Genomic DNA, 26019 nt, shown 5'->3' with positions numbered 1-26019 from the left:
AATTTGAAATCCTAGGTGGCTTAACAACTTTTAAGGAGCTATGTGATATGTCGTCACTTTGTTTCATTATGTTATCTTGTTATTTTAATATTACCTTTCTTTCTTATTTTCTTGAATGGTCTAGAGATCATTATATTTAAAGGAAGGTTGTAAAATCAGTAAGTAATTATACAAGTTCAATCAATAAACGCTGTGCAAATGTAGCTTTTCATGAATGGATTTCAAATGTTTCGTCGCTTAGTGGGAAACGAGAATAAGGCTCAGTTTCTCGTTGCCAATATACCCCTTCTCTTGAATTTTTCTTACAATATAAAGATTGTTTTCTTGTTTACGTCAACAAATCTAGAAAATACAACGCATCCGTCTCTCTAGCAGCTACCGTAGTGTAGTAGTGCCGCAGAAGTTTCTAGTGGTAGATTTATTAGCTAACGAGTTTGGTCAGAAGTCAAAATTATGTTATTTTCCTTCTAATTCATCTATATATATATATATATATATATAATTTTAATTTTCAAGGACATAATCAGACTGCCACTTCTTTCTAACTAACATGTAAATTAAAACATTTGCAAATTACTTCATTGAATTCAAATTATAAACAAATATTTCAAAAGGAAGCTGATCTTACTTGTGAAAGAAGAGTAGATTTGCCGCATCCATCCTTGCCACAGACGATGATAGGAGAATGTCGCAACTTTTCGTCATCTCCCAACATAAGCTGCTGTATGTGAAGCAGAGCCCCACAGTCACTATCTAAGGACTGGGACACACCAAGCTCTCGCAAGTAACGCCGACTATTTAGAAGGTGACTTTGAGATTCACGCATCACTTCCTAATAGAAATAAAACTTGATTAAACAGAAAAATAAATTTGTGTGTATTATGCACAAGACACTAGAATTATTTGAAATAAATTTCCTATGTGAAAATTTAATATTCAGTTGTCAATATGTTTGAAATACAAAACGTAATTATCAGAAATTCCTTGCAGACACCAACTTTTAGATTTCAGACAAAAATGTTATATATATACACCTGGAACTTTTCCCTTTGCGTAGTTATTATTGTTTCGGCATGATTTGATAAATATTTAGAAATAAAATGTAAAATTTAGCTTTGTTAAAAAAACTGTATTTTGGTAAAACAATTTCGGCCCGTCAACGGCTTTCAGATCGTGCATCCCCCCCATATGCAATTTTAATTTGAGACCACTGGCTTATGTGGCCACTGCAAGATTCTAAACTTAAGTCAGTGTCTCGCTAACCATTATTTGGTATCTCTAGACGTATTTATGCGCATATGGTTTTGTTATAAGACACCAAATTCATCATGATGAATATTGGCCATGAATAAGCATAGCTTATTAGAAGGAATGTGCAACAAAATTCATCTTTCAGTAACGTTTGCAGGTGCTACGACGTCCCATTCAGTGACAAATAGATTATTTTCATATCATTACGAAACCACCAAAGCCTGTAGAGGTACAGGTTGAAGCGGCTGAAGCCAGACCGACACCTGTGCTATACCAACCGGAACCGGTTGGTATATTGGGTATCGATGGGCTAAAGTAATCGTCCCAGTTTTGTGGATGAAAATTACGGGAGGTGGTCCTAGGGTCTCCTCCTCCTCTTACACAAAACTTTATTACAGAATACATTCTTAATGCACATGAAGAAAGTTTAAGGTTAAAGTAGTGAAAACAGTTATGTATTTGTTAATTTGTATACAGTTTCAATATATACATATCTATATATATAAGTATAAAAAACCGAGCACTTACAAAATATGCTATCGAATATAAGTAGAAGAATACAGTGGAATATCGGTTTACAATTTCTGATGCTCCTTAATAAACTGAAAAATGCAATGCTAAACTACTTTGTTGCAAAATTAATAGGAATCTAAAACAGAATATACGATAATATTACATAAGAACTTCACTGATAATGCTGCCTAGCTACTAATAAATACATGATAGAAAATACTCCATATGAAACATTAGAATACTGATTATTGAGATATCAATGAAAGTAGTTGCTATGTACTGGATTCTAATTATATATACAAAATAAAATACTGATTATAGGTTCAACAATGCAAAAAATATAGTTCCCATATTATGATGGTCCGAAGGTCTCTCATCTCTCTTTCTCTACCACCAGCCTCTGAAGAGAACATTCGGTTCAACATGTATTTCCCTTGCTTCACAGACACTATACGCTTACAAACAGGTATACCTTCTCCGGGACTCGAACCCGGGCCGATAAGTAGGGCATTCAGTGTCATTAATCACTGTACCGACTGGGCAACTCAGAGCCTGTACATTGTACACTGTACAAGCTACAAAAGGCGAAGGCACCTGCTGTCTAACAAAAGTAAATAGCTTTTTGCAGTTGTCTTCCACTGTTCATGAGCAACATTTCTCTGAAACTGCCCGATCGGGAATTTATATGAGGTTCATGGTCGTATAAAGGCTTTGGTGTTCTTATGAGGACAAAAATGCTGAGTTGTGCATGCAATAGTGTGACTATAACTTGCTTATAAAAGATACATCAAAATGATAGTAGTAGATTAGATAAATAGATTAAAATCATATAGAAACTTCAGGCATATTTACACATGATAAGTACGTTTATACGCGGTTACGTATTGCACTTGATTACATTATTACATTGAAGCATTAAATATCATATATATTTATAATATATATTATAAATATGTATGGTATGGTATACATGCTTGGAATACATGGTATACATACATCACATTTTAAGCATTCTTCTTTGTGATTTACATATTATTCTTGAATTATATATCATGCGTGCATTAAAGTATTAAAAGAGTATATTAGGCTAAATAAATGCATATTGTTGTATATATTATGCTTCAATTACATGTTATACCTGCATGTTATGTGTACTTCCTATACTTGAATTACATATTATACATACATTAAATATTATGCTTCCTTGCAGTACTTGATATATACTGCACTTATTTTGCATGTTCATACGTTACATTTTATGCAGACTTACTAAACGTGATTTATATATCATAATTGAGTTATATGTTAAACATACGTAACAATAATTAAAGAATACAATACGGAAGAACGAACTGAGCTAAATTAATAAACAATTTATAGGTATACATGTTATACGTATGTTTTATGAAATCCCTGTACTGAATTTCGACGTTATTTGAGGCAGTTTTGCATTCCTATTGCGTAAACTTTTTTTTTGCCAGTTAATGCTGTCCACGCTCATTAGATTTCTTGCTATCACTGTACACTCTTTAAATAATCATACGTAAAGATCCATATTTCACTTCTGCTTCTGAAATGATAAGACCCATCTCATGAACTTCAAATATTGGACCGTAGTTGAAATTCTCTTTCTAAGAGTGGAAAAAGATCTAGAAGCTAATACAGATGTCTACAAAATTATATATGCACTGGTGGACTCAATTTATGGTATGCATAGGCAGCATGCACTCACTATGTATATTGAATGGGCTTTCGTACTAGTTCTGTGGCAGCATTTTAGTGTAATTTCTCTTTGCAGTCTAAAATTTTTATGAATATGAAGAGATTAGAAATCATACCTTATCAGTAAACATGCCATAAAAACTTTTTATGCATCATATGCAAATCTTACCAAAAGCTATTGCCCGCATTGCAGTCATTAAAAAAAAAGCAAAATTGAATACCAGGGAAGTTTCAGTCTTTGCAGAGTGAAGGGAAATGCAAAGCTACTCGTAAGACATAAAATGTGCGTAGATATGGCAGAAATTCTCCAGTGTTCTTAGTTTATAGCTACTAAAATGAAAGTGTAGAAATATTAGAATCAATAGGCAGATATTTGAAGTTGAATCTGCGAGTGAAATATTGGCGTCCATTAGCAATGCATGAATTATTACTTACATATCAACATACATAAACACAAGAATGCTTGCGAACTGATGCTACAATAATTACAAACAGTATCTTTGAAAGCAAAGGTCATCTTCGCAGCTGAATGTATGATTTATTACCGTTCCCTTGGATGGATTATTTTTTGCTCCTCGGGAAGCGTAAAATGATATTTCTTGTAAGAAACTGCATATAAGCCACAACGTGATATAGGCTAAAATGACAGAAACGTATTTGTTTGGTCTCTTTGAATTTTGCCAATTTTGCAACTCCCAGTAACCATCTCGAAATGTTTCAAAGAATGACCCACACCAGAATTGTAAACGGCCGGCTGAAAAATTGTACAGTGGGCTAAGGACTATAGAGCACCGGTACGTTTCGCAATGACTGTTAGAAATGGTTTGATTATATTTCTTCTAAATTTGGTAGATAGGATAATTGTGCAAATCGGATTAATTGGTGTCCAAGAAGCCTTGTCTAATGACAAAGGATAATGTAATTTGGGGTTTCATCAAATACTGTTAACGTCGTGGTAGGTCATTTAACAAAACGTGAGGTAAAAATGTCGTGACTAGCAACTTCCAGAATGTCGAGGCGTCCATCGTGGACATTTTACAAATTATCCAAGTTATTTATAGGTTTTTGCAGCTCAGTGAGTAAAATAAGCTAAGTGAGTAAAATCCGCGATAAAGATATCCGCGTATCTATTCCCGGCGAAGCTCAGTTCTTTCTAAGACTGATACTTTAAGCAATTCAAGGCTTTACAACTTTCTTCCATTTGTCATCGTCCAAACTGTACAGCATTCATATTCTCCACCTCATTTGAGGCTATAGGGGAAGTCAGCCTTCATTCGTGCGCTATTCACGATTCAAAATACTTTAAACAGAAATGAAACGAGAAGAAAAAATAATTAAGGAACTCGGCCATGTGCCGCACTTGTCGTTACCATGTTTATCAGGCACGCTTGACGGGAAAAATGACCCTATATTAAAGTAACAGACTATAGTAGACTTCATAATACTGCTGCATTTGTAAGTCACTGGATACACATGGAATCAGTGATAGATTGATAAAATTCATTTTCCCAAAAGAAACAATTTACAGCTCAGAAACTTTCGACAAATGTACTCCTACAGCTCTTTCCAGTATCACGGAACGCAATCAGTAGTTACACTTCAAACTACTAAACACATTAAAACAATGCAGTGCAAAGCGCATTTAAAAGGCGAAGTTCTCACGGAGATCTCTTAATAGTCCGAAATCAGTTGTTAACTAAAAACTGAGAACTGATGCTTTCTTGGTCTTGCAGCTTTTCCCGGCCGCCGGGAAATCTCTAATACCTTTTATTTTTCGAAATTACTGGATAGTATATACGGTTAAATTACATATAAGGGGCACATACGGTTATAATTAAATATAAGGATCAACTACCACAATTCAGTTATGGTATAAGTTATACAGGGACCGGACCAAAATATCGCCAAATAATCGCCATGTTTGGCAACTTTTGAACAAACGGTAAATTTGGCGACTTTTGGGATTTTCCTCCAAATTTGGCGACAAAAGGTGCTTGCCAAAACCATCGCAAGCTTTACGATATCTGGTCAATTTAGCGAGATAGCCATTTACCTCAATGTTAAATAGATTTGCCCCTGTAACCTTATTTTTCAGGCACAGTTTCGCTTTCTTCAGAATTTTCATGTTGCTTTATACAAAGATACTACAGTTTTAAACACAAATTTCGCTAAAATTATTTACATATCTACAAAAATTCGTAACAATACAATGATGAAGCATTTCGTAATGCATTTTTATGTTTCATAGATTTGTATCTAATGTTATTAAATTAGACCGCAAATTACATACGATGAGATAATATTACTTATATAAGACTTATGATGAAAATGATTAATTAATGTTTTCTATTGATTGATTGATAATGATTAATTCATGTTTTATGAATGATTAATTAATGTTTAATGATGATGCTTAAAATGATTAATTATGAATAATTAACCAATGTTTTCTAAATAAAAATGTTTCCTAAATGATTAATTAATGTTTTCTAAATTATTGAATAAGGTAAATCAAACTAGTTTTATCTTCTTACTTACATCTAAGCAACATAAATCTTTCGTTCTCATGTTTAAGCAAATAACTTATAAGCCATATATAGGTTAATTCAATTTATTGAATAAATAATTTAATTATTGAAATAAATTTATTGAATTTATTGAATTGAATGTTTGTAATTGAAATAAAGTATTTAACAGGAATTTGGAATTGCATATCTTTCATCAGATTTCCAACATTAGTCTTTAAAATATTAATTCTTTGCACTAAACGTTCGTTACCCATGAATTCATCGATTTTAGTTTATGTATTTTTAGGTTTTAAATTTCATCTATCCTTAAATATTCTTCTTAGAGAGGAGATGTACATTTATTAGCTCTTAAATATCTGTATCGATTATAAGTTAACGTTTTCTCAGGACGATATAAAGCTTAAGCTTTTAAGGACGGTGATACATTTAACTCAAAGAATTTGAATAGCATTTACATTAAGGGAAAATACGAATAAAATATTTGACCCATAACAGTGCTTTATATGTATGCTATATATACATTATGTTCTTGAAATTTCCTTGTAAGTAGCATTTATTTTATTCCATAAAGAGGAACACAAAACTTTGCACTTGTAGAAGAGGAACGTTGGTTCTTTTGAATTTGAATCTTTTGCATATTATGTACACCAAGTTGTAGTTTTTTTATCTTTGAAAGTAAGGAAAAGAAAATTTTTAAAACATACTTTCTGCTACTGATAAAATGAGTTTTCCTCTGACGTAAATTTGCTATTTCTAAACTTAAAAACTCAGAAATGCTTTTCTCTTGGTAACAGTAACTGATGTTATGCATTTACGTTTTAAAAGGAGCAACTGTGTTTTAAAATGGTTAAAATGGAACTACTTGGAATTTTTGACCTGTATCTCTTTTACCATGTTTCCAAAAACGTTAAAATGGAACTACTTGGAATTTTTGACCTGTATCTATTTTACCATGTTTCCAAAAACATTTAATACGGTTTTATTGATTACATAGTAATTTACAATAACTTTTGTACTACCCATAATGGTATGCAAGGTGATATGGAAAGAGAATGGCAGAAGGAGTCAACAGCATGGAGACAGATTAAAACAACTATTGTAATAAATACACCGAGCTTCTGATTCCGAAAACATATTATGCATGTACAGTCAAATTAAATAAATAAATTAAAGGAAAAATTAAAAGGCCAAATTTTAACAGCAGCATACATACCTTCTTCTTCTTATCCTCACAGAGGCCGTTCGCGCATTTTTTAGAAGATTTGCATTCTATTTACAGAAATAGTTTACCCACAGTTTTTGTCTTTTTAATGTTCCATTTGATAACTCTTATTCTTTACTATATTTCTATACCACAGTTTCCAAGAAAATAAAGACTTTTTTAATATTGAAAAAGTTATTTTATCCCATTCCTCTTGAACAGATTTCCAAAGTCCAATGACGCACAATGCGCTTTCTAAAAGTCTAAAAGCGCAAACTTCCGTGGAGGATATATCAGGATATTCAGTAGGGATATGAGTGAAGGGTATGGTCTTGATACAAGTTTTTTGTTCCATTTTTTCCAGCAAATTAACAATAGATTTTGCCGTGCGGCTGCTTGCTTTGTCTCTTCATGCAGTTCTTCTGATTGAGGGCACTGTGGGTATAGAGAAGGTGTTTCATATTTGAAAATTGGGTATAAAATATGTTCCTGATAATAGACCCATGATTAATTTGTAAAATGACCCACGATTAATTTTTGTGACAACTTCTCATAGAAAATTCTGCAGCGCTTTTGCTTTTGGCGATATGTCGCTCAGAAAGACTGTGTACATTCCGTTTCTTCACCTTCTTAAGATTCAAATCAGCATTAATCACTTTACTTAAGGTTGACACTGAGCATTTTAATGATTCAATTGTCTTTAGACTCCGCAGTTTTTCTTTTAACATAAAAGTTCTTACCTTTGCAACATTCATATCATTCCGTTTTTTCCTTGAATATGTGTTTTGAACAATTTTTCTCCTTGAAGCCAAATTTTGAGGTTTATTTCCTTTCCTATTGACAATATTATCTATCATTGCTTTAGATATCGAAAAATCACGGCTTTCACAGCATTTTGTAATAAATAAATAGGAATGATTTTGTTCGAAAAGAGCTCAAACATAGTCTTCCGTCTATAGCTTCTTTAAAAGCGCCCTTTTGCATGAAAACAAAATTGCCAAGTATGATTATTTACACTTTGGAAATTATAATTGCAATTAAAAATTTTTTTCCAAGCAGACGATTTGTTTTACAGTAAACCAAAGTCGTCTAAAAGTGTGCAAACAGGCTGTGAAGTTTCGGTGAAAGGCGTTGGGTTAATTCTCATTATTTCTAGAAAATTTGCGAATGGACAGAACTAGGCGAGTACTTGTCAGTATGATGATAAAACTTGTTTGTTGAGACGCGGGTGATTGTGTTTGTTATCTGAATGTTATCTTTTGAATAAAATAATAGTACTTAATTAGAAAATTGTTCTTAAGAAAAGGCTTATGATATTCCACTACATAATGTCCGTGTATAATTTTAGTTCAATATAATATTCCGAAACTTCTAAGCTATATGTCTTTATAGAATCTTATCAAGTATTTCGCAGTTCTCAACAAAATTATGCAGACTTTAAATTTATTAATAATCATAATATGAATCTTGCGTCCGATATAATTTTATACACTTTTTAATCCCCGGTACATTTATGAGGTAAACAAGGAACGTAGCATTTTTAATGTGGATGCCAAGTTTTTTAAATACCAGTGCCGATACAGAATGTCTCATAAAATGTAGGACGAACTTTCGGAAGTTGGAGAAACACATCAAAGTAAAGGTTTCTTTTTTTTTTTTTTTTTTTTTTTTTTGGAGTGGGGGAATGGGGAGATTGGTCATAGAGAGTAGGATGAAAACGAAACGCAAAAGCGCTAGAATGTGCTTACTTTCGAACAAATGAATGTTCTGCAAGCATAAACGGACTGTTGCTTCAGCCTTGGATCAGTATATGATTGATGAAACAGCCGATTTGCATCTCTCGACTCAACGGGAGAAAGCATAATTTTTTGCCTAAGTTCATAACTGAACTGCTGTAGGATGTATCATCATCTATTCTGCGGCGTATATCTTGCACCGATACTTGGATGTACCTGTTCACCGGATTGAGAAACTTGGTATCATTTCTAGGCTCGCTTTATCGCCTAATCCATCTGTTTGGATATCTTTGTGTAGGATAACCTCAAGAGCTTCTTGATCTCTGAAGGAAATGCATTGTGAGAATATTTGTTTGCGCCGCAGCTGTATACAAATAAGTTCTGAAATCAAATAACTTCGATCAAATAAGTTCTGAAAATATTTATGTTCTTCTATTGCCTTTGGTTTTCGCGAAAAATTAATTTAAATTCAGGATTAAAGTTGTTTTTCATCTTTTGTATTATTCTCGTATTTGCCCTCATTCGCTTGGATTTCCCCATCAAGCGCTCTTCGATGCCTTTACGTTTCGTTTTCAACCACGCACTCTGTGATAAAAATGGTTATCTCAGTGTGTTCTTCATCTTCTAAAGCTTCATATTATATGAAATACCCTGCATATATTCAGCTTGATAGACGTTGAAGGGATTGCGAAGAGTATATTCAAGATGCTCACCTGAATATTTATTTCTTATTTCAAATTCTGTACGTTTCATAATGTAAACCAGATGCTCGCAAAGATACGTGCTTTCAAAAGGAGGCACAGAATGGAATGCTTGTGAAGCGCTAAAACTCTTCTTTAGGTAAGTACAAATTTAGAAGTTCATTTATATTAAGTTTACATTATAATGCATACCTGATTATAGCTGTATGGATTCCATTTCCAAATATCAACTGAGAATGGAGTAACAAATATATGAAGTACAGTTCAATTTCGAAGTCATAAATATATTGTTAAAATTGTCTGAGAAACTGATAATCCATGTCTTCTATAGTTTATATGTGTTTATCCAAAGAAATGAATCCAGAATGAATTAATTTATTGCCCTTAGAGTGTTAGAGTGGGAATGAAGCGATTTCAATTTAACTTTTCCCAGGGGATTGGGACATAAATGTCCCGCTTTTACTGACATTAAAAAAGGCTCAAAGAAATGTATTCTAGTATGGAGATCTAAAATTTGAAAATTGTTGCTCACCCTGTCAGTTTGTTAGTTCTGTTCTTTGCTAGCAAAATAACTGTATAAAAGTCTAAAATACTAATATGAATTTTGTACATATATAAATAATTTTAGTGAAATTGTAGTTTTTTATGTATATTTATAATGTAACATGAAAATCTGAAGAAGAGAATCTTCCCGGAAAAGTAAGAACACAGGGGCAAGTCTATTTAACATTGAGTAAATGGCTATCCCGTTAAATTGGTGAGATATCGTCTAGCTGGCGATGGTTTTGGCAACTAATTTATTTCGCCAAACTTGGCGGGAAATCTCCAAACTTGGCGACCATCTTGCGACATTTTGGTCCGGCCCTGTATAACTGTAATGGGTATTGCAACTGAATAACTGTAATTGATGCTATATATAGCTTAACATTAGCCGGCCCTCATACGCCTTCCATTAATTCTGACAAGAACTAAAAATTTCCTTACGGTCACGGAATAACTATATAAGACATGAGAAAGCATTATTTTAACTGTGCACTATTCACTTCTTAAAGAGGATGTTGGAACTGTTTCGGAGAAGTAGTTGTTAGTTCAGAGCTGAATTCGGAGTACTAAAATTCCCGTGAGAGCTTCGCCTTTTAGTTGCGCTTTGCACTGCCTTGTGTTTAATGTTCTTAGTAGTTCGAAATGTAACTACTGATTATACTCTGTGATATTGTGAAGATCTGTACGAGTACTTTTGTGGAAAGTTCCAGAACTGTGAAGTGTTTCTTTTGGTAAAATAAATTTTATCAGGCTATCCTCCTTTGTGTGTGCATTTAATCTATTACGAACCCGTACGCACGCAACAATACGCGCATATGTCTAATGCTTACGGGAAATTGCTAACTTAGAGTGCTAATATTCTTTGAAGCATATACTAGTCGTTTTAGTATTTGCCGAAGGAATCAACAAAGCAATGATAGTTCTTTAAATAAGCCGTTTTATTCAAAAATTCATCTGATAGAATTTATTTACCCGTTCTCATTTTGAAACTCAGCATCTCATGTTCAAGTTCAATTGAATGTCGCTTAAAGTCGGAACTGATTTTTCGGCTATACAACACTGGCTGCTTCAATGGCTACTGAGAGTTGCATGGTCATTACTGTGTTAGCCTAAATAATAAAATCTCACAAATCCAGTGTCTTCAATTGCAGTTTTGATAACGAAATGCAGTTTTACTATTACAGTTTCTCTGCAATATTAGAAAAAATAGTTTTTATTCATTGCTATATGCTTTCCTTTTGAACACTGATATTATTATTTGGGGCATTTAAAGAGATTTGTGTTAGAATTTTGGTTAAAAAAGCCATCTCAGTTTAAGTTCTTTTTTATTTTAATGAACCAGTTATTTTATGTTACACAGTTATACTGTCATTTCTCCTTTTCCATTTTACTGCCAGAATGTAAATTTTAGGTCGCGCGTATTTAAATGAAGTAGAAATAGACAATATTTAAAGGGAGATTTTAGATTGATTACATAGACAGAGTATGTTCCTCCTGCTGAAGACGACGTTACTAATTGAAATTTTACGTTGGCAGTCTGTCTTCGACGTTGTTTTATTCTTGCTAATAGCGCTTGTCACGCCGTTATAAGTTTGAGCCAACTTACGCGCTAATCATTTCTGTGTAGCCTTTTGGCCGAGCTTAAGATTTAGCTTAGTTTTAATTTGAAATTCCTTACTTATAAGTTATCCCATAAATGCTGACTGCTTTGTAAGCAAAGAAGAGTCTTCTATTCAGCTGTATCTGAGTTCTTAATAAACCCGTCTTACCTGTGTTTATCTAGGTATAGCGATAATTCGCTTAGTCTTAACAAGTCTTGACCTAGTGGACTTAGAGAGTGAGATTGTTTACAGTTATCAGATATAATTATTACACAATGCATTTTAAGAATTATGTGAATAACATTAAAAAATAGAGTGTACTGAAATTTATCAGACATTCAGCAAATTATACTGCTACAGATTACTTTGCGATTTCTATTAACATCCTTATTTTTTGTAATTAAAGATTGTCCTGCATATTAAACTTCGTTAATCAAGGATGCAAAGTCCCGCTACCAATATCGTTAACTACTGCCCAGAAATTATATAATCTAGAATAATGCAGTTTTTTAGAAAAACTTCTCCATCTCTCCAAACATTACTTACATTTACTTCACCTTGACATTTGGAGCGATCGTTGCCCTCAGGATGTCAACATGATATTCTAGTTCTGCTCATACATGCTGTAGCATAGCAACATAGGAGCTTCTCATATCCGTCTGCAAAAAGTAGAGAGATCTGGAATAGTGATTGATCAGGGAGATGTGGAGACCACGACCGACAATCTGCTGGTTTCACTGCTCACTTGATATACCCATTCTTGGTGTTTTCCTTTGGGGTATCAAAGGTATATAACAGTTATGTCTACTAAACCATATTTCCAGATTTTCCAATTCTTTACATAGGTGAAGCTAATGAATGTTGCTAAGTTACAACACGTATGGATAGACCTGTAATATCATCTAGAGGGCAACAAAAGGAGCATACGACGAAGCACAGTAAATACAAATAAAATTTGGAGCGATGTAGAATATCTTCCAAAACCCATGTTATTGTAGGTCGCATAGTTTCTGGGAAATGATTACTTATAATGGTATAGGGATTTTCTGTAAAGTGGTACAAGGACTTTATGTAAGCTCCGAAAATTTATATGAAAACTGAAAACTTTGGATCATATTATATTAAAAAAAGAAAAGTTGTTTTAGGCCATGCTTTAAGATACATTTATATTATTTTTTAAACTAGAGAGCCAAAATACTCAGTTTTGCAGAAACTTACAATAGAGTTGCAATATTCAACTATAATACGATTTTCATTATGCGAAAATATACTATATAATTCTGCAACCTTAACATTTCACTGCGTGGTTATTATTAAAGAATTTCGGAAAATGTTAATATACCTGAATAGATTTCCTGTATACTGAAGGAAAAAGTTCCCATTTAGGAGCCCAGCTTTTCGTGGCAGAATCGATAAGGCTTTTGAGCTTTGAAGTGATGACTTCAGAAAATGTCTTCAAATAAGCTGCATGTTCTGGAATTTCTGAATCCAATCCAGACTTGCTCCAAGGGATGCTATAAGGTAGAAACCAAATTTTGAACATATGTACTGATAAATAAAACATTACCTAAGCAGGATTCCTAGATCACATTTTGAAGTAAAATTTTCAATCTTGCCATTTAAAGTTCATGTACTGATATTTAAACCATTTTACATATAAATTTAATTCAATAAAGATTTATATTTTTATTACTGTTATTAGTTTAAAGCAAAATAGTTACATTGTACCGGAAATATTTAATATAATTTTTTTATTTTCTATTTCAGTCTTTTATTCATATATTAAATTGCGAATGAAAGAAATGTTAAATATAGCACATAACAGAGCCTTATAATCAAATACCCATTAAAACGTGTGTTGCTGTATCAGTTAAAGGTGTTTAACGAGAATACCTTCACGAAATTTAATGATTCTTGGTTCCTCATTATATTAGGACAATCATTTCCATTTACGGAAAATGTTTAAGCTAACATGAAAGCATCTGTTACTGTGGCTCATTAAAACTGCAACAAATTCTATGAAATTCATACACGGCATTAGAATTCATAATAGATTTTCCCACATTTGAATTCATTTTAATACAGACTATATTTTCTTAACTAAAACAGCATAATTTTCCTTTACTGTAATAACATTTTATCCTCAGTAAAACTATTAAGCTCAAAAAATGGATTTAATATAAAAATCCATGTGAAAAAATTTAATTTTTGTATACCATATTAATATATTAAAATATTTTATTTTATTATTGGATTTCCGTTATTCATTTTATCTTTTTATAGGCTTATATTGATTAAGTAATTCAAACCCTCAAATATTGCTTTTTTGGTAGATACAAATATCCATGAGCCAGTGTAAGAGAGCGAGTGTCATTTGTTCAGAGACAAAAAAATTGTAAAGCAAATCATCGCATACTTACAAAACTACTTAAGAGTATTAATGGATATTTTCAACAATTAAACCTTATACATCATTATATAAATCATTTTATATTTTTATTTTACAAAAGTACATAGTGTACACTAGATACAAATGAATAAGAAATCCCAAATCATGATTTTATTGAACCACATTTTGCACGGATAACTCATCTGATTCGTTTGGGCATCGAGTCTACATGCTTCAGTCTACATACATGAGATTTCCTGTCTTCGAAATCGAGGCCCCTGCTAAACAGGCAACAATAATGAGCGCTTTTTCAAATGGTGAAAGATGTGTTGTTTTCCCCATTTTACTTCATTCATCGTAAAAAGAACTCTTACACCTTACTTATACTAGAATTGTAACCAACTGTAATCCACCTCATAAAAATATTTGCATAAATCATCCCTAGCACGCATTCAAATAAAAATTTAAGGTTTCTAATTCATTGGCCAGTGTATGTATTAAACGAAATTTATGAAAAAATCTCTTGATCGACTCTCTCTCAAGATGTCCGTATTGAAAGTGGTCAGTTTACTGGTTAACAGAAACAGAATTTGATACTGAATAAGCAGATGGTTATAATTAAAAATTCATTCAGTTTGCATCAAAAGAATTATAAACGATTTTAATTCTATGCAGTTGGTTTAGATTGCTTTGTATGTAATCAGTTCTTGTAACTGAAGATGAACTTGCCCTGTGTTAAAAGCATTCTGTGCAGTTGCACAGAATATAATTGTTTTACATTGCTTGGTATACAGACTGACACTGCTGTATAGTTAAATGCTTTTAGCAATTCAATCTATATCCATCTTCACCCATTTCAATAATCTGAATTAATTGCTTGTTGATGAAGAAAATCTGACGAAGAAAAACGTCGTTTCAAAAGAATACGAGCTTATTAATTTACCGCTAGCCGTAAATACTCTAAAATGTTGCTCTGTTTCTAATAGAGTACAAATGAATACTTTGAATAAGATATGAAACATAAATTTCACATTATATTTTCCTTTTAACTCGGAGTTAAAGGCATTTCCTTCAAGTGATCTTGCAGTGTAAAAGTCTCAAATTTGATTCTAAGCATCGCCAATGTTTCTAGAATCTCTTTTTTCATAACCGAAGACTAAAATTAAAAAAAAAAAAAAAAAAAAAAAAAAAAAAAAAGATACTTTTTTAATAGTTTCGTATGACTAACAAGCGGATGTCTGGTTTTCCTTAAACTGAATTTATTTAGAGAGGAGTACAAAACCATTGCTTAAAGCAATTTTTATGTTGCTTAGTGAAAGTCTCAAGTTCAATTCCAGGCTGAGGAAGGGGCAGTTTTTAAAAGTTTCCGAGCTCCAAAATTCCTTTCATCTTCAGAGAAGAAAAGAAATTCCAGAAAATTAATATAATTCTCCCTGTAACTGTCCTTGGCAGATAAATGACCCAAAACATAAAGAATATTTCTCCACTTTAAACATTGCTAAGATATCGTAAATAATAAATGTACTTTATATATTGTATTACACAAGTACATTGTAAGTATTACATCTTTTATTACACAAGTACATTGCAAGTGTATTACACAAGTACACAAGTAACATTACAAGTACATTTATTACGTAAATAATAAATGTACTTGTGATGACATTATTTTTTCAGTGATCAGATACCCAATTATTCTTTTCATGTCAAGAAGCGACTTCCGTTTCTTTGTAAAGATCCCAGTTCGTTAAATGACAAATATTACTGAGAAAATTTCATTTCAGTTGAATAAACGTAATCCTTGAGATTAAAATGAAAACAAAACTGTAATTTGGAAGTGTCTATTGCTTAAAAAGAAAGAGATATGTAAGTTCCCTTGAGTCTGCTGCGCTTCCTTCAGATAAGTGCCTATAAATAGAAAAGTCCTTTGTTTCTACTACCCACAGGAAAATCTGAAGCAAATAGCTAACCTGTACTCTCCTGAGCACAAAAGGAATGACAGAACTTCGCTCAAGAAAAATGCTCAGAGTTTAGAATTCCTATACCATCTTCCCAGAGTCAATCTCCTGCGACGGCTATAGCCTCGACTTTAAAAGCACTCCAAATAAATCGACTCATTTTTCTTCGCGGGAGAAAGACGCACCCGTGCTGCAATGTCATCCTTTAAACTCCGTCTTCTTTTCTCTGACGTCGGTTAATGAAGAGAACCTTTTTTTTCACCTTTTCTCCCATGCGTGGTGGAAGAGCGAAACGATTTCTGAATGGCATCAGCGGAAGAAAGAAGTTCCGAGATTAATAACGTCTACTCGAGCCCGCATCAGACATGCTAAATTGTCATTACCCGTGGTATAAATGCGAAGCTTTTCGCTCTTCGCTTTAATTAACGGCCAATTTCGAGAATAAGGAGGGAGGAATTGGATTCTCCGCCTTGTTCGGCGCTTGCTCATATGTCGGGAGGGAGGAAGGGGATAAAAATCGCAAACTTTGTGATCGCTGTTGCAAATGTTCAAGAGTAATGGTAATTAGGATATCGGAGCCTTAACATAAATTGTTGTTGTTTATTATCCTTGGAATTTTATATTACGGCAAAATTACACGCAATCTTTATTTCAAAATATACGCGTAATAAAACACAAAATTATAATAACGTATAAATATTGTTTATCAAATAAATTTAAAATACAAAAAATTGTCAAATGTACACACATTTTTCTCTAGCTTTGCAAGAAAGGAGGTATGCTTAAATTGTTCAAAACGAGCATTTACACCAACAACATGAAATTTTAAGCGTTAGGAGATCTCCCAAAGTCCTTCCATTCTATGTTAGACCCATTTTCAAGAGACTAATATGATGTATACCTTGAAATGAGAAATATCATTATAACATTATTTTAATGAATGTGTATTAAAGAATAATTTAATGAATGTGAAATAACATTTTAATGGATGAATATTAAAAAACTAAGGAACCCCTTCAGGTGTAAAGTTACACCTGGAGTGTGTTAAAGTTACACCTGAAGTGTTTTAAAGTGTATACCTGAAGGGGTACCGATGTAAAGAACCAATTCCTTTTTCTTTGAATTTTACATGTTAAAATAAAATTTCCTTAAAACTTGGAAACTTGACATAAGCCCTTTATTTACCAAGGTACATATATAAACGTTATATAAACGTAAAAACATTATGTCACATGAAACCAAAGTTAAGGGTGCACAACGAGGAAAAAGTTTGTAAACAGAGTAATTTTAAAAAAAAAAAGGCAAGAAAGTGTATTTCTTAACTATATACAGCCATAGCCATAAAATTTATGTACCAAGAAGTAATTGTCGGACGGCAATAAAATTTTGCATAAAAGTACGTGTTGTAACGAGCTGATACAAAGCCAAGTAGTCGGTAGCGTATTCAATTTATTTAAAATTCTGGGCTATACGCAAATAATGTATAAGATAGTGAGTTTGTTTTTCACGTTGAAAAAACGTCTTGGCAAATGTTCCTGTCCGTTAGTCGGATGCTAATGATTCCTAGTGCAGGTGTACGTTCGTGAGTAAGAGAAGCAGTCTTCAGAACTCCTTAGGCCTTTCGGTGCCGGACAACCTACTAACCGTTCTCTTTAGAGATATGTAGGAAGTTGTTCTTGACAAAGCGAAAAGGAAATGCTCTTAGCTGAAAAGAAGAAATCTCTCTTTTTTTCACACAGAGATTCATTAACTCACTTTGGTGCTGTGAACCTTGTTTTGTTCAAGATCGTCTGAACGTATCGAGAAAGCTTCCTAGATTCCCTTTTGCTCGAACGTTTCAGACCGTCACTCGACTGGCGAGTGCACTCGGATTGTTTGCGGGTATAATGTTGCAAAGCCTGGGAAAATGTCCTTGACAATTCCAAAGCTCCGACGTGGAGCGTGATCCGGAAGTTAGCTGTCTAGTCTACAGGGGTAGTCAGCGACGGGCAGACACATAGAAGAAAATGCGTAAGAACTTTAAGCAAGGGATTTAATTCTTCCGTGTTTCTCCATGAAACAAAAGTCTCTTTCGGACCACCACGAAACGAACCAGAGAACCGAGAACGGTACCAGAAATAGGTATGGTGATTAAGGTCACATTCAGCTTTTCCAAGAAATATGGGCTGGGAGTTAGAAAATAACTGAAGTTGTTACAGTGTCAAGCAGAGATATGTAAATGATTAGAAATACAGCATGACAACACATTCTGCAAAGTCACCAGAGAGCACTGAACATCGTTCTTCCTTTTGCAGTGGGCATGAAAAAGCTCAATATGTTACTGAGGCCATATAATAAAGGTAAGCAGAGGCATTCTAATTGCATTTAATTTGTGACAGACTACGCGTTTTCACCCCGGACACCATTAATGTTATCGAAGACAGTATGATGAGCTGTCAGATTTGGACAAGGGAAGAATCAGCGGCATGATAAAAACTGGCTGACCAGATCGGCAAGTAGCCCGCCACCTAGGTCCTGCTGACTTTTAAATATGAGGAGATCTTGGGACCGGTCGATGTGTTCAGTACGGCGTACGGTACCGAAGTATAGTACCGCCACGGTACTGAACTGACTTTTTAACATAAACTCACGGGTCAAGAAATTATCTAACCCAAAAAAAAAAAAAAAAAAAAAAAAAAAAAATTTCTAGTTTCTAATTTAACCTTAAATTCAAGTTCGAACAAAGTTAACATTTCTGTGATCGTAATTATGAGTAATAATTTTTTTTGCGCTGTGTTTTGGTATTTCTGGGACCGTGCATGTGAATGATCTTGATGAATTAAAAGTAATAGCGCATAAATCATTTTTACTATTACATATCAATTTATTTCATGCTAGAACCTAAGGAGAAATACATTATTTTTATAGAACAACTGGAGTTATCAATAAATTCCACCTTATCATTATTGTGGGAATTTAATTTCCTTTCAAATTAATTACTTTAATTACAATTTGCCTTGAAACTTATAAGTTCATTAGTGCTAAGCCAAAACAATGAACAAAAATTTACACATATGGAACACAACTACTATTATTATAACAAAGACAGGGGTACCCAAAAATTTCTATGGTTATTTCCTCATGGTTAGCAGTAAGCCTTATTAAAGCATTTTCTCTTAAATATAATTGAAAATTCCGAGTAAGATATGATTTATTACATATAGTGGATTTTCAGTCAAGGTAAAATACTTAATTATTTTATACATTTAAAACCAAGAAAAATTGGCGAAGAGCAATTCCTGCTGATAATAGCCCTATTTCTATTTTCTTAGATTATTAAACAAAACATTTCTCAGATTTTTGCACAATTATGATAAACCAAGAAAACACTTTAAAATTCTAAGCATGAGTAACGGAAAAGGAAAAGAAAATTACTTGTCCAATCGCGCAGTCCAAAACGGGTGAACATTCATCACAACTAAAAAATGGTGACAAAGGCGGCTACTGTCCACGTTCAAACTAACTTATTTTTTCTTAATGGAAGACTGAAACTCCACTGAAGCGGTTCTCGAAGATTGTATCTCGTTCACGCTCACATTGCATTGGGATTACCCTTTTAACACTACTCGGAACGAAGTCTTGCTTCCTCGTGGCGGAAGAGATCATTCTTCAGGAAGTAATGAGTCGTTACGTTAAGCAGCAGTCGACAGAGGTATGCGGGCGTCTCAGTCATGAAAAGAAAAATTTCTCATGTGCTTGTTGCAAATCTTACTTCTCCCATTAACATGAAAGGCATAAGTCCAAGTGCCCAGAATAGAGTCATCACTTTGCTGTTCACAGCGGAAAATCTAAAATACGTAGCTCACGAACGAAGTACGCCATATCAAGGACGAAGTCCTCTGACTCGACGTTTCTTCAAAAGCGTTGTGAGAATGGAAGTTTCTCACACCACGCAGTTCATCGTCATGGACACTATCATAACATAAATCGGAATCGCAAAACTACACGTGCATATAAATACCCGCCAGACAGGTTTTTCTCTGTCTTTGCTGACTATGGCTTGAGAGAGTATGCGGGACTGCGGTCCTTTCATCGCTCGCACACTTGGAATGCAGAGCTTGGCATTGATGGTAAAAAGGATAGAAGCAGGCTAAAATTGCTGGAGATATCCATAAGTAATAATGCTGAAACTTAATCTATCATGAAGTAACTCTGTTACTATATGTTTTGCCCAACAAATTACTTCTGTTATCATCGGGTGGTTACCTCGTGGTACATACGCTCAAGCCGTGTCTATTGAGGGAACTTGCGAGTAGTACAAATACCATCATGCTGAAATAGGAGATGATTTATTTAAATAATCTACGAGTCATGTATAAAGCAACTTCCGGAATATATGCACGAGACGCCGAAATATTTTCGAGAAGGAAAGTGAACAATGTCTTTAGATTTAGATTTGCTTTCTATTTTCACAAGACTGGGCAGTTTTTATATTTTTGTGTGCTATGATATTAATATGATGTGTTTAATCCAGATAATGCTTAAGTAATTCAATAAAGTGAGATTGAGAAAGAAAATTGTCTCTGAAGCCTCATGCTGTATTTTTGGGTAAGTGAGGCATTTTATTATTCTCTATATTAGGGTTATAACGCAATGTACAAGATATCTTTTTAAAGGCCCGCAAATATTGGGCACATGTAATTTTGATTTGATAGTAAATATCTAGTTAAATAGTGATTTACGCGCAACATTACAAGCGTAACCAAAAGTCTCTCAGTACTACCGATGAAAGGCCAAAAAACACGAATCCAACTGAAGGTATTAACCAACTACGATCGAGATAAAAACCTAGTTCTCCCAAAGACTCAGAACACAAGACCTCCATCTGGTATCATCGTAGGAAAGCCCACCTACTCCCAAGGCAGCTGAGCAAAAAGTGAAGTCGCACTTGCAAGTTTCTCCAAGATCACGGAAAATGTTCCGACATCATAATTTTTAAGAATCTTTCTTATCACAATTCAAGTACTATTGTTTCCGAAGTGCTAAACAAGTCCAGTTCCCCAAACTTCCAATTGAAAGCTCGGTCGGGGAGCCCGATTGCAGCTATTCCCTCTTAACAGTCGAGGGACAAGCAACTACACCGAAGACAGCAAACGGAAGAGAACACATGAAATTTCTACGCACGAAATTCCTACGCACGATTACACAAGCTACTAGAAAATACAAAATCTCGCACCCCCCCCTCGAGGACTAAATTTCAATTTTTTTCGCCAGCCTACTCAAAATAGCCTATCTGCGCAAGCGCATCTTGTCAGAACCAGTAGCCAAAGTGGACACTTCTTTCCTTAAGACCTATTGACCTTTCGCGCATAAAGATCTAATAAGCTAAAATTGTGGAGGTGCATATCGCACCCATAAGGATGTGAGAAGGTTATTTACAGTAAGAATGAATCCTTCTGAGATAAATTATATGGCATATTTTCCGCCACGTCTGCTAATTTTTCTTCTCCATTTATGCACCATCCAAACTACACAGTAGTCCATTACAGCTGTTCCCAAATTATACCATTACATATATATACATTATATGCGACAAATAATTTATCAGAAATGCTTTCAAATTGCAAAAAAACAGCAAATTTATAAAATAGTATATTTACCTAAAATAAGCAACGTTTTTCCTGTCCACATGTAAGATGATATCTTCGATGAGACCCTGTATCCCAGCTGTACTATCATCATCTGTTGTCACACCGTCCGGTGCCGGACTATCGAAATATATGCTAGCTGCTTGGTCAGAGGGATTTATGCCTAAAAACAAAGTAAGCTTTCATATATTTTAAATATTAACAAAAAATTTTAATAATGCACGTCAGAGAAAATTACAAGCAGAAACATAATTCTTGACATCATAGTAAATTAAATTAATATACACGAATACTGGCAGATCGAACAAATTGTAGAAATGTTTTTTTAAATTTCCAATGGCTAGGCAAAAATTAAAAAGAACTGTTGATCTTATAAACAGTTAAAGATCTGTTGATCTTATGAACAGAGGTTAAAAATAGAACTATGAACAAAAAGATACTGCCATTTCCTAAGAAGCGTTCTTGCCTTCCAGTATCTCGACTCTTCTGCAAGACCTCGAAGAGCCCCACATCGAAGCAGGTGGTCCCTGTCCATTTCTTTTCCAGAATCACAAAGTGAGCAAATAAGATCGCTTGAAATGCCTATGCGGTGCAGGTTGGCGGCAAGGCAAACATGTTCTGTAGACAGACAGAAACTGCAATGCGTCTTAGACTATCAGGAATAAGATAAGGATTTATCATTCTCCAACTTTTTAAGGCTATACGAGTCTGAAGACCTGGTAAGATATCAGACGTAAACAATTAAAAAAAACAGTTTAATCTTCTAATAAGAAATGGCTGTATTAGGATTTTGTAGTAAGCTGGCACTTCTTTTTGCAAGGAGTCCGCTTGTCCATTGCCCCAACATGGAATAACGAAGCATGTCATACAGTTGTTTAAATTACATATTCGAAACTCAATCCACCACGCCCATAATTACTACAACTAAAGAAAGGGAGTTTCTTCTGCCAGAGGTTGTACAGCAGTTCATACATGAGGTTTTGTGTCGTTTGAAACATACAATTTCAGGTTGACAGTAAAAGAACCTTCATAATATGAAGACGTGCAAAAAGAAAAAAATAAGTAAAGAAGCGACTGAAAAAACAATTGATAACTGAAACTGTCTATCACGACCATCTCATAATTGGTGTGGTCTACGCATATTTATGGCAGTAAACATTCTACTCATTTATAATAATTTAGTCAATTTAAAAGTATCTCAGAAAGTTACTAGATCCAGTTGAGAAAATCAAAAGATAAAAGAAGGGAATACGAGAGAAGTTTTGCATATATATCATAATGTTTGGAAAACAAGTATCATGAGACCGCTATCTCTAATCAACCTTTTGTTATCAAATTCAAGCCTTGGAGGAAATTTCCAAAATGCATCATCTGAAGACTTTTAGGAAACTGGAAGTTTACAGGCTTAATCACTGGCTTTTTCAACATATGAGGGTGCTCTTAAGAGCTCGAACAACTTGTTACAACTCTCTTTATTATTGACAAAACGTTTATAAAATTTTATGTTGTCCATAATAAATGTCAGTCATTTGCTTAGCGAGGATGAACTTCTCTCTTGAGCTTCTTGCACCACAATTGAGTTACTGGTAAGTTCATTAACGTTTTGATGGTCATCAACGAACTGAGCTCGCATTCCAGTTACGCATCGCAGTGGGCGCAAACGACACGTCCGAGTTGCTCTCCATCGAAATTGGGAAATATCCATCGAAATCGCCGTATTGTCACCTGTATGGTGGTCAAGGCTCTTGCCAACGACAGGTGCAGTCTTTCTCACCTTGTCATAATGAATTTCGTGGGCTTGCTCTGATGTTACTATCAGACAAGTGAGGTAAGTCACAACACGGGATTGCAACCTTGTAAGCGCTGAAGGGTTTAAGACTTGCCCTTGCCAGCCTTTGACAACGTAATCCTTGTCAGTTTGATTTAATTCATGAATCTCAGACTATTAAAGACAGACATTTAAAGAGTAAGCGATCGCAATAACTTAATTAAAAATGAATTCGACTCTAAAAACGGAGAAATCAAAAACTCTTCTGTCGTTAAACTGTTAGTTATTTAAAAATTACGTCAAATTTTTCTACACTTCAAGTTAATAAAAGATGCCTTCATTCGAAGAAATGGATTTCGATAAAGGTTTGACATTTATTTCTAATTTGTGTTCATATTTTAATATTTATTTTCCAAAACTTTAAATAGCTTTATTTCTGATGTTCTTTCTTCTTTTCTCTTTTCCTTCATCTCTCTCAATTGGATCTAGTTCAACACGTGGCGCACACTAGTATTTTTGTATCTCATATAGAAGATAAAATATTTATTATTCATCATGCAGAGTACTTGATCTTGGCAATAAAAGATTGTCCGTTTACTTCTTAACATGAAATGAGATTTGGTAGTTGAAATTTGATTCAGCTCAATAGATGGTTCTCACTACCTTTGCAATTTATATTTAAATTGCTCATAGGCAGCGTACATGATGCCGACAAAGAGAAAGTTAATGCTCTGGTAATCAGCTGAAATTACAATTTAAATTATGGAAGTTTGTTCGCTATCGAAATTATAAACACAAAGGATTTTTTTGTATTGTTTTTTAATCCGTAAATACTGAAATATTACCTGACAAAGTTATTTGTCTCTCAAACACTAGATTCGATATTCTGTGAATTTAACTTTTGTGAGATTTACACTTGACGCAGTTTAAAATTTGCAGGTGTAAGCATTGTATAACTTATTAACTCAAAAAGGGCTCATGTTTCAGTTTGAGGCACTATCAAATAAATTAACAACTCACGAGAATTTTCAGATATCTCACTTTTTCAGACTAAATACATTGTTCACAACTACAGCAAGCTATTTTAAATATTACAGTAATGTAGATACAGCGGAAAAATTCTAATAAAAATCAGTAATCACATCTGGTGTGAAATGTTAGTCCAGCAGAAATTATATTACTTTCTAAAAGAATTTCCCCAAAGCGGTTTAATGTGTAGAGAACTGTAGTTGAAGGAATGTGAAAACATTTTTATTCATTTCAGAATTTCCTTTCAATACTGTAGTCACAAACGTGAATATAAATCATTTTATTCAATATATGCAGCTACGCACATTTACATTTAAAGAAACGTCTGAAAACGTTCGCCGACAATGAAAATCTATCTCAAACTCGATAGGAACAAAATAATCTCTTAATAGCTGGAGGTAAATTGCTGTTCAGTAGAACCATGAATAAATAATCAGAAATCGCTTTCTTGAAAGATTTGCTTTTTGGAAATTCGAATTTAATCTCAAGAGCAATATTTGCTCCGATAACTAGGAATCCGTATCAGAAAATGCAAATACTTCATGGGCCGCGGCAATTTGACTGGCTTTAAAGAGTCTGAAGAGAGAAAATGATCATTTGCCTTTGAAGGAAATTTAAATTGATGGCTTATAATGACGCTTGAATTTATCTCTGTAATTCCTCGCCAATATTTGAAGAGCATTTATTTGAGGAAAACAACTAAAAATGTTAGGTTTTCTTTCTTTTTTTTTCTCTAATTTCGGTTATTCTCTATTCATCGTCATATCGATTATTCTCTATTCTTCGTCATATCGATTATTCTCTGTTTTTTATGCGTTAATATTTACCGGCTGGAAGGTGTGCTTGTCGTCAGTGCACCAACAGAAACTGCCTTTAATGTACTATTGACAACTTTACCAAGATAATAAATACAGTTAAAAAGATAATATTGTTACCGATGGTAATAAATGCGAATTTAAATATGCTTTTAAAGGGATAAGTTTTTATAATTCTTGATATCCATTTTCAGTGGTGCAGTGGCTAAAGCACAGGATATTGGTAGTTCACTATGAATTCTCTTCTTTGGTGTTCAGTGGTTTACTTATGTATATTGAGCAGTTTTTCTGCAGTATAACGAAACACGAACCGGATTCAATTAAAAACTGTGAGCATTTCTCCCACTGCAAGGAATCTTAAAAAAACTCGGTACACTTAAAATGATTTCCTTTATTTAAGAACATCTATTTTTTCTGAATATTAGTAAATGGGTTTGTAAGACAAAATGATTTTGAGTTGAAAAAAATACCTGTCATTTTTTTAATTTTTTTTTTTTCAGAAATATTCAATAATTAAAATTTCTTTATTCTCCTATAATTTTCAATGTTTTTTCCAAAAATATTTTATTGTATTTATTAGAATGCTCTAAAATTTTTTAAAGATCTATTTTTAAATTAACGAGTTGGTTAATATAAA

General features: G+C 33.6%; 1 protein-coding gene across 1 annotated transcript in view; it reads right to left on the bottom strand.

Annotated features, from left to right (window-relative positions):
* Positions 1–26019, bottom strand: part of LOC118183131 (protein qui-1-like) — a 524850-nt gene that overhangs the window by 83785 nt on the left and 415046 nt on the right. The window contains exons 8-10 of the mRNA XM_085817074.1: positions 21783–21933; positions 13139–13310; positions 629–832 (exon numbers count right to left, since the gene is read on the bottom strand). Coding sequence (XP_085673200.1) covers positions 629–832; positions 13139–13310; positions 21783–21933 — 527 coding nt within the window. The remainder of the gene's footprint in view (positions 1–628; positions 833–13138; positions 13311–21782; positions 21934–26019) is intronic.

This window comes from Stegodyphus dumicola, chromosome 1 (assembly GCF_044657685.1).
Source record: "Stegodyphus dumicola isolate Sdum_Otavi_A_Nest chromosome 1, ASM4465768v1".
NCBI lineage: Eukaryota > Metazoa > Arthropoda > Arachnida > Araneae > Eresidae > Stegodyphus > Stegodyphus dumicola.
Note: the sequence above shows the minus strand (reverse complement) of the source record. Positions and strands in the feature narration are given on the sequence as shown.